Source organism: Hippocampus zosterae, chromosome 3, assembly GCF_025434085.1.
Source record: "Hippocampus zosterae strain Florida chromosome 3, ASM2543408v3, whole genome shotgun sequence".
Lineage (NCBI taxonomy): Eukaryota > Metazoa > Chordata > Actinopteri > Syngnathiformes > Syngnathidae > Hippocampus > Hippocampus zosterae.
Window position 1 is genome coordinate 3,862,559 of NC_067453.1, and position 14,136 is coordinate 3,876,694.

Sequence of the window (14,136 nt, forward strand, 5' to 3'; positions counted from 1 at the left end):
GCAGGAAAGGCAAGACCAAATTACCAGGCACCATTGTGACTGGCTAGCTTGTTTAAACCTGAAAATTATTTTTTTTTTGGCACTTGTGTGTCATGGGGATGGATGGGGTGATTTGACCGACATTCATCAATATTGATTTGTTGATAAGTTAGCGGAGGACAGCTGACGTGCACCAAACTTATGCACGGACCAGGCCTGACTTTTATTGTGGCTTTTCAGGACAATTCAGTTTTTAAGAAGAATACGATGACATAATTTGTAGAAAAAGTGAAACAACAACTTTTCTTAAATTAGATATTTGTTTCATTGTAGTATTTGGAAAACAACATCACAGAATTAGTTTTTGTTGCAAACATGAAGGGGAAAAAAAGATACTGGTAATGTTGTTCAGTTTCTTAGAAGTGATTTTTTTTAGATAGATACAGTCTTGGTCTTTTCTCAGTCTCAACCTCCAAAAGACTATGTTGTGTCTCTGGCTTGAAAATCTCTAGTCTCGATAATGCCTTTGTCATGTTTTGCGTGGTGGTAGTTGTAGAACCCCAAAAAGCAGGGAGGGGCAGGGTTGGCTGACCGGAATGTATTTAACAAAAAAATACAAACAGGAGTACAATGGAAAAAAACTCACTCAAATACTCAAAGTCCAAAAAAAACACAGGATCCAAAGTAACAAAACCTATGACAGAAAACAAAACGTGACAGGAGCACACTGACAATCCCAGGTCACACTGTCCTCGCTTGCCACTACTGAAGGAATCCTTGTGAGTTTCTTTTCCTCCGCTTCGTAATATGCTTAAATTTAGCGGGTTGTCTCATCTGATCTGAGGTTGTATTAGCCAAGCAAGAGCTCTTGTCATGACGGGGCCTGGTGGGTCCGCTGGGTCCATTCTTGGCCAGTTCGTACTGTTAGGCTTCGCGAAAGATAAGTGCAGGACCCACACACAGATAAAATGAAGGGTTTTATTGCCAGGAAGTAGTGATGGGTCAATGAGGCCTCATGAAGCGTGTTGACACAATGACACACTGTGTTGATACTGTCACTGACCACTGACACCTGCTGGACTTTCAAAATCCCTGCAGGCAACCCACTTGACAGACTGAACTTACTTATTTGATGATGGAGTGTATCCAATATCATTCACATCTATGCATTCATATTGTTTTATTCAATATGTTTGAATAATGTGAAAATTATGTATATAAGGATGCTTGTGGGCTTTGTCTTCGCAAATCTTTATTCAGAAAAATAAGTTTCTCCAGTGTTTTCAATTTCAGTCTGTTGCCTTTCTTACATGCTATTTCCCCTGCTGTGGAGAAAACACGCTCGCATGGCACTGTGATGCCAGCGTACCGAGAAACTGCTTTGCGAGGTTGGACAGGTTTGGAACAGTAGTGTGTTGGTCCTTCGATTATAATAGCTTGTCTTGACTGCGTGTCGCTGGACCTCAGGTAGAGGAGAAAAAAAACAACCAACCATTTGTGTGTCTTTGTACATGTTAGTAATATATTTTTTGTGTTAATGTAGGCTATCCTATCAGTCTCATTTTCACCCCCCCCCCCCCAAATAAATAAATAAATAAAGCTGGTAAATCTTGAATTTACGGTGGCGCCTGATTACTTCACCGGAAGTTGTTGGCGCTCAGCAGTCTGCAATTCCAGCGTGTGATCAGAGCTATTGTGCTCCATCTTTTATCGTCATTATTCTCATTCAGAGTTTGCATCGTGTACAATTCACCAAAGGCATAGGCAAAGAATAGGAATCTAGGAGGCCCCAGGGAAGCACTTTAACGGTACGTGTGAGCTACGATAGTTAACAGGCTTCAAAAGTGCATCGCATGTTTCAGGCTGTTTCTCATCATGGTGTGTGTGTGTGAGTGATTGTGTGCGCGCGCGTGCGCCGGTAAGGGTAGATCCAGGGAGGTTAGTTGATCGAAAGGTCTTTGGTCTAAAAAGTTTGGGCAACCCTGGAATAAGACAAAAATCCGAGAGGCACTTGGTGCGACAAGGAGATTTGAATAAATACCTTATTCTCCAAAAGGAGATAAAAATGGCTCTACACGGCGGACAATTTGCGTTTCTCCGGAAGCTGCTCCATAATATGCACGTACTGTAGCAACGTCATTCGAGTGAAGCGCGCTTCAGCAGTCGATAGTCCGCTGCTCTCTGCACGTGAGTGTGAGCGCGTACGCCGACGCAACACACGTCACATATAAAAGAAGCTTTGAACTACGGCAACAGCTAAGCTAGCCTAGCCGACACGACACTCAAAGTCAGATGGACATGTTTTTCTGATAATCTGTGTGTTTTTGCTTTTGCCCAAATATATATTTTCATTCGAGCGAGGGTGAGGTCTGGCTTGTTTCGGCAGGCGGCATGGTGTCGCTAGACGCACTTCCTTATAAACACTGTGTGGCTGGTTTTTGCTGCATCGACGCCCCCTGAACTGAGTCGACACAGTTCATGTGTTTGCCATGTGATCGTCACAAAACATCACACGCACTGACACGTGGATTGCTCTTTGAGCTCGATGCATGCGTCGACGCATTGGTGTTGCAGGACTCATCACTACCAGGAAGTGGGACAGGTCGAGGTGGCAGGAACAGAAAGGTATTCAAACTGACCAATTCAAGGAGTACTCGAACACAGGAGTGTAACGGCTCAGCAGATGCGAGTAGGGCAGGAAAGATGGCTGACGAACTGGCAATGGGTGACTGCTCAGGCTGGCTTTTATGCAGCAAGTGGCTGATGAGATGAAGACTCGCAGGTGTGTAGGGGCGGCAAGTGCACTGATTAGGGAGGCGCCCAGCCCACACTGAAAAAGTCAAGTCAACAGTATTTATAGAGCACTTTCAAACAGCCATCGCTGCATACAAAGTGCTGTACATGGAGCGATTTAACATACACAATAAACAGTAAGACGAATCCGTAATAAAGGCGGTAGAAAGCACCAAGCAGTAAAACCAAGAACAAATCAAAGTCATGCTGAGTCGAACGCCAAAGAATACAAGTGAGTTTTGAGGAGGGCTTTAAAGATGGGCAGCGAGGAGGCTTGCCGAATGTTCATTGGGAGGTCATTTCAGAGAGAGGGACCAGCAACAGAAAAGGCTCGATCCCCTCTGAGCCTCAGTTTAGTTCTTGGTACTTCTAACAAAGACTGGTCCACAGACCTGAGGCGCCGGGCAGGTGTGTAGGGGTGGATGAGGTAAGGTGGTGCGAGATTATTCAGAGATTTGAATACAAAGAGGAGGATCTTGAAAATAACTCTAAAATGAATGGGGAGCCAGGGAAGGGATGCCAGAGTAGGAGTTATATGCTCCCTCTTACGAGTACCAGTCAAGAGGCAAGCAGCGGCATTCTGGACCAGCTGAAGGCGCTTAATGGAGGACTGGCTGATTCCAAAGTACAGGGCATTGCAGTAATCCAGCCGGGATGTGACAAAGGCATGAATTACGGTCTCAAAGTGTTCATGTGAGAGGAGAGGTTTTATTTTGGCCAGCTGTCTAAGGTGAAGGAAGCTTGATTTAACAATGGCACCAATTTGCCGATCGAGTTTGAAATCACTGTCCAGTTTAAGGCCCAAGTTTGAGACCGTTGATTTCAGATAAGGAGACAGGGGGCCCAAGTCTACAGGATGGAATGTACAAGGGCCCCTGGGACCAAACAATATCACCTCTGTCTTCTTTTCGTTGAATTTCAAGAAATTTTGTGCCATCCAGGTTTTGATTTCTTCCAGACAGGATAGGAGTGGCCTTAATGAGAAGGGGTCTTTCTTGCTCAGAGGGACATAGATCTGGCAGTCATCTGCATAGCAGTGGACGGGAATACCATGTTTCCTTAAGATGGAACCCAATGGCAGCAGATACAGTGAGAACAGCAGAGGCCCCAGAATTGAGCCCTGTGCAACACCACATGACAGGGGAGCAGTGTGTGACTCAGAGCAGCCAAGGCTGACACAAAAGGTCCTGTCAGCTAGGTAGGACCTAAACCACTCAAGAGCACTGCCGCCAATGCCCACCAAGGGCTGCAAACGAGTCAGCAGAATACTGTGATCCACTGTATCAAATGCTACAGTTAAGTCCAATAAAACCAGACACACGTGGTCTCCAGAGTCATTTGCCAGGACGATGTCATTAGAAACGCGTAACAGGGCTGACTCCATGCTATGCATCGTCTTGAAACCTGACTGGAAGACCTCCAAGATGTTATGTTCATCCAAGAAAAATTTCAACTGCAGGTGCACCACTTTTTCCTGAATTTTGGAAATGAAAGGCAGTTTGGAAATGGGCCTGTAACTTGACAGCACATCTGGATCAAGACCAGGTTTCTTGATCAAGGGTTGGACCACAGCATGTTTAAACTGTTGGGGAACTACACCAGAAGAAAGGCTGCTGTTGATGATATCCAAGACCGATGCACCAACACTTGGGAGAACCTCCTGAAAGAAGCGTGGGGGAAGAGAGTCACAAGGGGAGCCAGATGGCTTTGTCTGGCGAACTACATCCTCCAAAAGCGCCAAGGACACAGTATCCAAAAGAATTTAGTACAGCTGAACATGAAACATGGACAGAGGGGTCAGATGCGGTATTTGAGACCGGAGTCCTAGCTGTAGAGACCTTATCAATGAAAAACTGAAGGAATCTGTTGCACATCTCGGGTGAAGAATCCGAGCAAGTAGGTAGAGGGGGTTTGAGTACATCGTTATCGTTTTAAATAGTGCGCGTGGGTTGTGACGGTTAGCTAGAATAAAGTCCGACAGATAATCTCTTCTGGCCTCTTTTACTGTTAGCTGGTAGTTACGCCAGCAGTCTTTCCAAATTTGATAAGAGACATGCAATTTGTCTTTTTTCCACTTGCGTTCAGCTTTGCGACACTCCTGCCTAGCTGCGCGGGTAATGTCGTAAAACCATGGCTCGGGTTTAGGCTTTGGGAGCACAATTTTTTTAAAGGAGCCACCAAATCCAGGATGGCACGGCATGACGAGTCGAACCAAGAGGCGAGTTCCTCTGTGTTAGACGAGGGTACGCAAAGGTTATTAAAGGCATCAGAGAAACCACTAGCAGTGCGAGGGTTAAAAATTCAGCGTTTACAACTAGGAGCGCCAGATTTCACAGCAGCATGCGATAAGACTACGTCAAATAAAACTGCCTTGTGATCAGAAATCCCATTTTCAAGGACTTCTAGATTTGACACCGGTAGACCATGAGCAAGGACAAGGTCTAAAATATGTCCTTGTTCATGTGTCAGGCTGGTCACATACTGCACAAAATTAAGTCAATAAGTCTTAAGAAGTCTTTTGCTAGCGGTTTTTCCGGACAGCACACATGGATATTAAAATCCCCAATTAGGAGGATATGATCATATCTCAGCCTGATTTCCGCAAGAAAGGTTGAAAAATCGCTTAAAAACTCTTTGTTGTATTTAGGAGGACGGTAAATGACAGCACAAAGCACCGGGAAAACACGACCAACTTCAAAGAAGGTTGCTTCAAAGCTGTTGGCCGATGTGATGAATGTGCACCGTTTACATTTGAAATTGTTCTTAAAGATGCTTACAATACAATACAATACATGCTGATTTATATAGCGCTTTCACAACAGCGGCAGCTGTAACAAAGCGCTTTACAAAACAGTTACCATAAAGTAAAATAATAAACACAACACATAACATAAAACACGGACAGTTGTGCAGTCCTAACCACTTTTCCGTCACACGCTTTGTTGTTTGAAGCAGTTTGAGATGAAAGAGGAGAGAATCAAAGTGTCCTTTAACCAGTGGATCAGAGACGTCATGCTCAAAATGTGCACACGTCAGCTACAAGCTAAGTTTCAAAGTCAACAAGAAGCTGTAGCATCCATTGACGAAAAAAAAGATTGGTGCACTTCTCCTGTCCCATGGATATCCATGCTTACCATATCTCCACCACGTCCCGATGTCCTCGGGGTATCGAGGAAACCACAGTCAGGTGGTAACAATTCAATCAAGGCATTGTACTCACCAGTACCTGCCCAAGTCTCCGTAAGACACAAAAAATCCAAGTTATTGGAAAGGAAATACTCCCTCAGAATATGGGAAAAAAGGATATCAAAACAAAACAGAGGGGTGGCACCGTGGACAAACAATGTCCAGAATGTCCAAAACAAAAAAAAAGGTCTTGACCACAATATTAACTATTTTTCCAAACAAGTGATTAGGGACTAAAAACTTCTCAATTCTCATCATATTTCGCTTGCAGCACAGTGACTTTCCTTGCAGAGGACTTGGCAACAGTGAGGGTCCTTTTGTTGTGAAATGTTGATATTTTCGTGTGCTTCTGTGTGTCCCCAGGTTTGACCTTTCAGACAAGGATTCCTTTTTTGACAGTAAAACCAGGAGCTCAATCGTAAGTCACACACAGATCTGTCATCAATTATTCACAACTCCAGAAAACATCCAAGCATTAGTGCTTTCTGTTCTGAGGTTTTGACTGTGGATTCCGGTGCGCCAAATAAGGCCAAAGATGCGAGTCAGTAAAAAGTCACCATGGAGAAATGTCACGCTGGTTAAACCTAAAAAGCAAACTACAGGTTCATTATGAGGTATACAAAGACAGTCTTCATATCTACAATAAGGAATTGAAAAACGACAGACAACCGTTCTTTTCAGAGGTGATCGATAGGAACAGTAATTGCCTGTTATGGGTAACAATAGGCAAAAAGACAGCAGTGGATCCAAGAGCGAATGGGAAGGAGGGGAAGTGTAGGGTCAAGAGGCTGGTGGAGGAAAACACTGAGCCAGGCTGGGCAGGTAGGCACTCGAAATAGACAATCAAGATCAAATGTTGAGGCACAAAAATTCAAAATGGCAAGCGTGTGCACAACACATCACAGTACCCCCGCAGCCCCACAATGGCCGCCACCTGGAGGGGGAGCGGCCGGAGGGCAGAGGTCGCTGAAGGAAACATACTTGATGAGGGAAACATGGAAGGTGGGGTAGATGTTCATAGACACAGGAAGGTTCAAATGGACAGAGGAGGGATTAATGATCTCAGTAATGGTGAAGGGACCCCTGTTTTAAAATTACAAAAAAAGCAATCTGAATTATTAATCGATCAAATATACTGAACCCACAAATTCACTATTTATCAACTCAAACACACTGAAATTTTATGACTTGGTGAACTTTAAAATAGCCCAATTAATGTACAAAGTACACAATAACCTGCTCTGTAAAAATACTCAGAAGCTGTTTGAAATTCAGACTCGCTTGGGCTCTGGTGACAGTCCTCTTGAGAGGGTTTGAACTCTCTTCCACTCTGGAGTTCCCAACATTGAGAGACATTTAGCAGGTATGTACATTATTATTGACCCCCGGCTTGACACCTGTACCTTGATGTTCACCCCAGCGGACAAGAAGATGGTGGTCTCCGACTTGGCAGACCTATTTGGATTGTGAGAATTTGCTGGGAACGTCTGGCAGAATCACTTATCAGAGTCTCAACTCCCACCTGCGGCTTTTTACAACATCCCAGGGGAGGCAGTGACATTGAATCTGAGTGGACTATGTTCAGTGCCTATGTTGTTGAGGCGGCCAATCTGGGCTTTGGTCGTAGGGTGGTTGTTGCCTGTCGTATGTCGTGCCAATCCCTGGTGGACACTGGCGGTCAAGGGTGGAGTCAAGATGAAGGAGTCCGATCAGGCCTTTTTGGGATGTAGGACTCTGGAGGCAGCTGACAGATACCGACTGGCCAAGTAGAACACAGCTTTGGCAGTCTCCGAGGCATGGGAGTTCTGTGAGGCAATGGGAAACAACTTTCCCTGGCTTCAAAGAAATTTTGGTTTTACATCCACTTTATCATGAAGGGGAAGCAGGACACCTCTCACACGGTGTATAATGGCGATGGGGCACTGCTGACCTGGACTGGGCGTTGTGAGTTGGTGGGGAGAATACTTCGAAGACCTCCTCACTTCCACTGACACACACCTTCCTTTGAGGAAGCAGAGACAGGAGTTTTTGAGATTGACTCTTCTTTTTCTGGGGCTGAGGTCACCGAGGTGGTTAAATATCTCCTTGCTAGCAAGGCTGTGAGGGTGGATGACATTCGTGAAGAGACTCTGGATGTTGTTGGGCTGTCCTAATTGACACAGCTCAAAAACATTGAGTCGCCTCGAGGATGATCCAGGACATGCTGCAGAGACTATGCCAACCAGCTGGCTTGGAAACACCTCAGGACCTCTCAGGAGGACCTAGGCGAAGTGGCTTGGAATATGGAAGTCTGGGCTTCCCTGCTTAAGATGCTCCGCCCACGACCAGACCTCGGATAAACGGAAGAGAGTGATGATGATGATATCGTTGTTGAGATCGTTGTTTGGTTGTTCAGACAAAAAAAAATATAAGAAGATTGAAAAAGGATTTGGTAATCTCAAACAAAGTAGAATGATTATAATACTAATTTATACAAATTTAAGAAAAATCATATATAACTTTTTAGTAGCAACATTCTGAGGTGGCATCTGGGCTGAACTGAAACTGAACAAAAAAAATCACATATCTTTGCTGTCTGTATGAAAATACACATTTCATAAATGTTTCAGTAGCAATACATTAATCACATAACTTTTCTTTTAGGTTTATGAAATACTAAAGAGGACTAAATGCAAGGCCAAATACAACATGGGTAAGTCTGACAGTTGTAAATGAAGCTATTCAGAATACAAATTAAAGACAGACTACTAAAACTACTTTAATCATAACAAACCATTTTTTAAATGTTTTTATCATCATGTCATAGAATGTTGTCCAATTGAATCCAAACATGGGCTTTCAGAATATTCATAGTATCAATATTCATAATGACCTTGATAAATTACTGTACATCAAATTATACTCCAGGCTGACTGACACTCTTTTGTTGATATTACACAGATTCAGTTGCATTTCATTTTGTTAACAGGTATTTTTTTCTTATACTGAATATCACCCCCAAATAAGAAATTCAGTCTGAAATCTGGTGGTTGATTTTGTGTGGCTCATGCAGAGAACCAGACCACAAACATGGAGCATGCAAGGAGTGATGTCAGAGTGAAAGGATAGAAAAACATCTTAAGCTAGGGTTGTGGATTTGGTGACTTGGTTATATAATTACAATTTTTGGGGAGCGGTCACAGCATGACACAACTGTGACCCTTCAGTCCAAAGCCAAATCCAAATGAACAAAATTCAACATAGCGCTGCCCACCCTCGAGGCTTCGACATGATACTAGAGTACCTGTTGGGGATGTGGTTGTTTTTGCGTTATCACATTTCAGTGCAATGTGCCCTGCGACACTGGATCTTCACACAATTATATTGATTGAGTCGTTGGGTGACGAAACTCAGTGTGGGAGGGGGTTATTATGTAAATCAGCCCCAGTGTGAGGTAAGTGAGTAAGCAAAGCAAATCGGGAGAATCAAAATATTAATAATTTACCATTATCTATATATATATATTGCGCGTCGTCCCGCACGCGGTCTGTCCTTCCGTCTGTCCCTTTTCAAACGTACCTACTTCACCGCGCCGCCACTGCGCCACTCAGGCAGTGGCTCACTACGATCGCGCGGGCATTTTAGCGAAAAAATGTTGTCTACCCACAAGCATTGCAATGAAATTGTTAGTTATTTAGTAGAGCTAAACATCTCTTTATTTTCGCGATAAGCAATGAAGATGAACAAAAAGTTGAACCAAGCAACAACACTTTTGTGGGCCGAAGGCCCACCTTACCAGCCTTCCGCAGGAACTAGATGATGAGCTGCCTGGAGGGCGGCGAACCACCACCTTACCAGCCTTCCGCAGGAACTAGCTGATGAGCCGCCCGGAGGGCGGCGAACCAGCTAGTTATTTATAATACTGATTTCATTTTCCTGGGCAGGTATCACCAGTCTCCTCGGTAGTGGTGTGTATACAGCTGCTTATCCTCTCCATGATGTGAGTAGAACAAAGCAACAGAAAACAACATCAGAAAGGGTTCTTCAACGAAAACCGAGATAATCTCAGTACACACACACGCACACACACGGGTATGTGACCTTTGACAGACTGGCGACCAGTTGAGCGTGTAGTCTACCTTTCGCCCAAAGTCAGCTGGAATAGGTTCCATCACTCTCTGTCTCTCTCTCTCTCTGTCGCTCTCTCTCTACACACACACACACACACATTCCATGGAACAAGTGTGTTTTTGATATTTATCTTTCTGTCAATAGGGAGACATTGATGAAGAGAGTGCAGAGCAAAATGACAGAAAAGTAAGTGTTCCTAACTCCACCCCCACCATTTTGAGGTTTAATTTATCACTAATTGGGAACAATTGAGCGATTTCTACATACAACACTAGATAGCGGATACTAGCCAGAAATATAAAACTAAATGTAAATAATGGCTAATTAACTATTTTAAACTAATTCTGAAAAAAAAACCTGACCTAAATGTAAAATATAAAGTGATAATATGACCTATTCTCTTATAAAAAAGCAACATAATAATCATCACTTGTTATAAAATCAGTGTTTAGTGAACACTTTTAATTGGAAGGTTGTAGCACATTATTGAAACCCATTCCCGTAATTTCACCATATGAAATTATAATATTTGTTTTTGTTTTTTTAACCTAAATGTGTACTGATGTCTACAATTGGGGCCAGCATGTCTAAAGCCATATCACGGTAATCATTTATAAGAAAAACACTTGTTGGCCATAAGAATAAAACAGTCAAATGAAAAACAACAGTGTTGTAACTGCACTGGTTTAATGAATGAAAGTTCATGAACACGTTCATATTTTGGGCCAACGTGAACTGAACTTATATGTATTTTATTGCAATGTACGGTTTTTGAACAGCAGTTCATTTTGTTCAAGAGTGCCAGGTTTTCTCGACAGAAAACCCAGCTAAACACATTGTGAACACGCCTTAATTAAGTATAAAAAGCCATTATTTGGCAACCCCAGCCAACAACAGTCAAACGGCTCATGTGTCATCCAAATGTGATGCATGTTCAGGAGGAAAAACAAAACTCAAATGCACATCAATATAACTCACAGCAGTACTATAAGCAGCTCTGCCACCGCTGACCTGGGAAACTCTAAGGTATCCTCTTTATTTTATTAAACAGTAAGAGTTTCCCTTCAAACAAGGACCCACAACAATCAAGCCAATTTATCAAAGAACAATCGTATCTCCACCACATTTCACATTAGATTTTTCCCACGGATGGCAGAAGAGCACTAATGACTACATCCTTTTTATAGACTTTTGTTTTGTCTTTAAAATACAATCGCCACATAACAGCTGGAAGAAAAAACGCAATTGTAATAGCTAGACATTGGCACCTGCAATTTGGTCCTCTGCTTGCTGTCACGACAGCAGCAGAGCAATGGGAATTAAACACTAGTGTCCAGGGCAACGTCCGCAGTCCCCCGCTCTTTAGCCTGCCGACAGATCATCAAGTTTACAGAAGACGCAGCAGTGGTGGGTTTTCTTAATGTAGATCAGTAGTTTCCAACCTATTTTGGCCTTTGTACCACCATACTTTTTTGTCATGTAATGAGTACCCCTGACTCATATGTGTTGATGATTCACCAAAGATAGAACGTAACACAACTGATCATTAAATGAAAATCACTTTATTTTAATTAATTTGAACATTTATACTTGAGCATTTTTTTACCTCAAATGAAACATACAGCAAAACTTGAGCTTCTTAAAATAAGCTCTCTTTAAACAGGCATTGAACTTTAAATCTCAGGAACAACAGACTTACAAGACTAATATTCAAGCTCACTACTGTATAGCAGTTTTACATTCTTTTCATCAGCCATTTGAGCTTTAATGAGACACTTGAGCTTAAAGGTGGCTGTTGTGATATTGGTGATGCGGTACCACAGGCAATTGATCTGGAAAATAAATGGTCAAATCTTTTCATGTACCCCCTGCAATGTGCTCACGTAATGTATCCCTGGTTGAGAAACGCTAATGTAGATGACCTTAGCATAAGCACTGTATATTCATGTGCTTTGGTTGAGAACAACAAAGAAAAATATTTGAAACTTCTCTCAAATTTATGATGAGAACAACGCATTTGATATGTACAGTACATACACCGACTTTGGGCATGGTGGTCGACTGGTTAGCACGCCGGCCTCACAGTGCAGAGATCCAGGGTTCATTTCCAGCACCGGCGTTCCTGTGTGGAGTTTGCGTATTCTCCCCGTGCCTGTGTGGGTTTCCTCCGGGTATTCGTTTCCTCCCACATCCCCAAAACATGTATGCCAGGTTAATGGAACACACTAAATTGTTCGGAGGTGTGAGTGTTAGCACAGATGGTTGTTTGTCAATGTGTGCCCTGCAATTGGCTGGCAACCAGTTCAGGGTATACCACGTCGATTCCCCGAAGACAGCTGGAATTAGACTCCAGCATGCACGTGACCCTTGTGAGGCGAAGTGGATTAGAAAATGGATGGATGCCTGGATGGATGGATGGATGGATGGATGGATGGATGGATGGATACCAACTTTGCATGAGTTCTTTTCGAATGACCCATACATTGACATGCTGGCATATAAATAACAGTGATTTTTTTCTCAGCTATTGTATGAGGAGTGGGCAAACTACAGCGTCTTCTACAAGTACCAGCCCATTGGACTAGTGAGGTAAATCTGTCTGTCTCTATTCATTCATCAACAATATATATCAATCTATCTGTCTATCCGTCGACCTTGAACAAAATATAAACACACTATATAAAAAATGTAAAGGATATATTTTAGATGTCATTAAATTAGTTATGCATATTGGTTTGGAGGAGTTAATAAAAATCAGACTCATAATCAGGAAGATTTCATATGTGTGCACATAGTGTCTGTCTGTCTGTCTCTATCTCTATCGGCAAACTTCACTTCTAAAACAAGTATACAGTATTTAGCATCAGAAAAGAAGTGTGAGTTCTGGAGAGAATTCATTTGTCAAAGCCAATTGTGTGCATGTAAATATACAAAGTCCATTTTTTCCCCTCTCAGGTAGCTAATTTTATATTGTCTGTCATTTTGAAAGAAAATACTTTGGAGAGAAGATTGGACTGTACTTTGCTTGGTTGGGACTGTACACCCAGATGCTGATACCTGCTTCTCTGGTGGGAGTCATAGTCTTTCTGTATGGATGTGCAACAGTCGATGACAATGTACCAAGGTAAACCTCATTACCCAAAACCCAAATATACTCACATGCACACAAACATCTACACCCCCCCCCGCCCCCACACACACACACACAGTTACAAAAAAAAACAATTATGCAACCGCTGGGAATACTTAAAAGGCATTAAATGCCATACAGTAATTGCATAAAAAGTCGACACCTCTAAATCACCTGCTGAACTGCTTTTACCTGCAACGCAAGACTAATCAGTCTGCTTTTGCGATCATTTCGGTTTTAAGTGGGTGTTAATTTGTGTTGTTTATGTAGACAAGGGTGTTTACACATCATCAGTGGGCGGATATCAGGTTTGTATGTATGATCCCGTGTGTACCTTTGTGCTGTCGTCGCACAAGCAGAGTTGGCTCCTTTCTGTGTAGGAAAGGCAGTGCCACACACTGTTAAGATGCAACGTACTCGACAGCAAGTAGAACAGTATGGGAAGGCACAGAACAGGGTTGGAAAGTGAGGCAAGTGTTGCTACCAGTGTATGGTGGGAGTGTTTATGCGGTGCCGAAATACCTGTCCGCAATTTAGATTACAAATCAGAGAACAGTCCAGGGAGTTAACTCAAAGCAACACAACTAGATCTTTGTTCAGCAGGTCTTTAAAACAACAATTTCTGGATAGACAGTGCTGTACATGGAGTAGAAATCAGTCATGCAATAACAAAGACAGTGAAAACAGTTAATAGCACCAATACATGATTTTTTTAAAGCATTAATTATTAACCAATATATTAATTATTCATTCATGAATCAAACAATTTATCAATGAATCCATACCAACACAAATACACCATAAAACACATGGAACATTGCCAAGTCTCATGCTGAGTTGAAAGCCAAAAGAATGAAAATGTGTGTAACAAGTTTTTAAAATGGACAGAGAAGTTCCTAACTGTTGTGTCCGAAAAACGTGAGGGCGCGACTTGCTTT

The 14,136-nt window shown here is 42.6% G+C and overlaps 1 protein-coding gene across 5 annotated transcripts in view; it reads left to right on the top strand.

Annotated features, from left to right (window-relative positions):
• Positions 1-14,136, top strand: part of LOC127597655 (anoctamin-1-like) — an 84,241-nt gene that overhangs the window by 32,373 nt on the left and 37,732 nt on the right. For all 5 annotated transcript variants that reach the window (XR_007961701.1, XM_052060838.1, XM_052060840.1 and 2 more), the window contains 6 exons: positions 6,322-6,376; positions 8,602-8,650; positions 9,882-9,937; positions 10,213-10,254; positions 12,593-12,657; positions 13,058-13,192. Coding sequence is in view for 4 of the 5 variants with exons in the window: in XM_052060838.1 (XP_051916798.1) it covers positions 6,322-6,376; positions 8,602-8,650; positions 9,882-9,937; positions 10,213-10,254; positions 12,593-12,657; positions 13,058-13,192 (402 nt within the window). In the remaining variant the exon portion in view is untranslated. The remainder of the gene's footprint in view (positions 1-6,321; positions 6,377-8,601; positions 8,651-9,881; positions 9,938-10,212; positions 10,255-12,592; positions 12,658-13,057; positions 13,193-14,136) is intronic.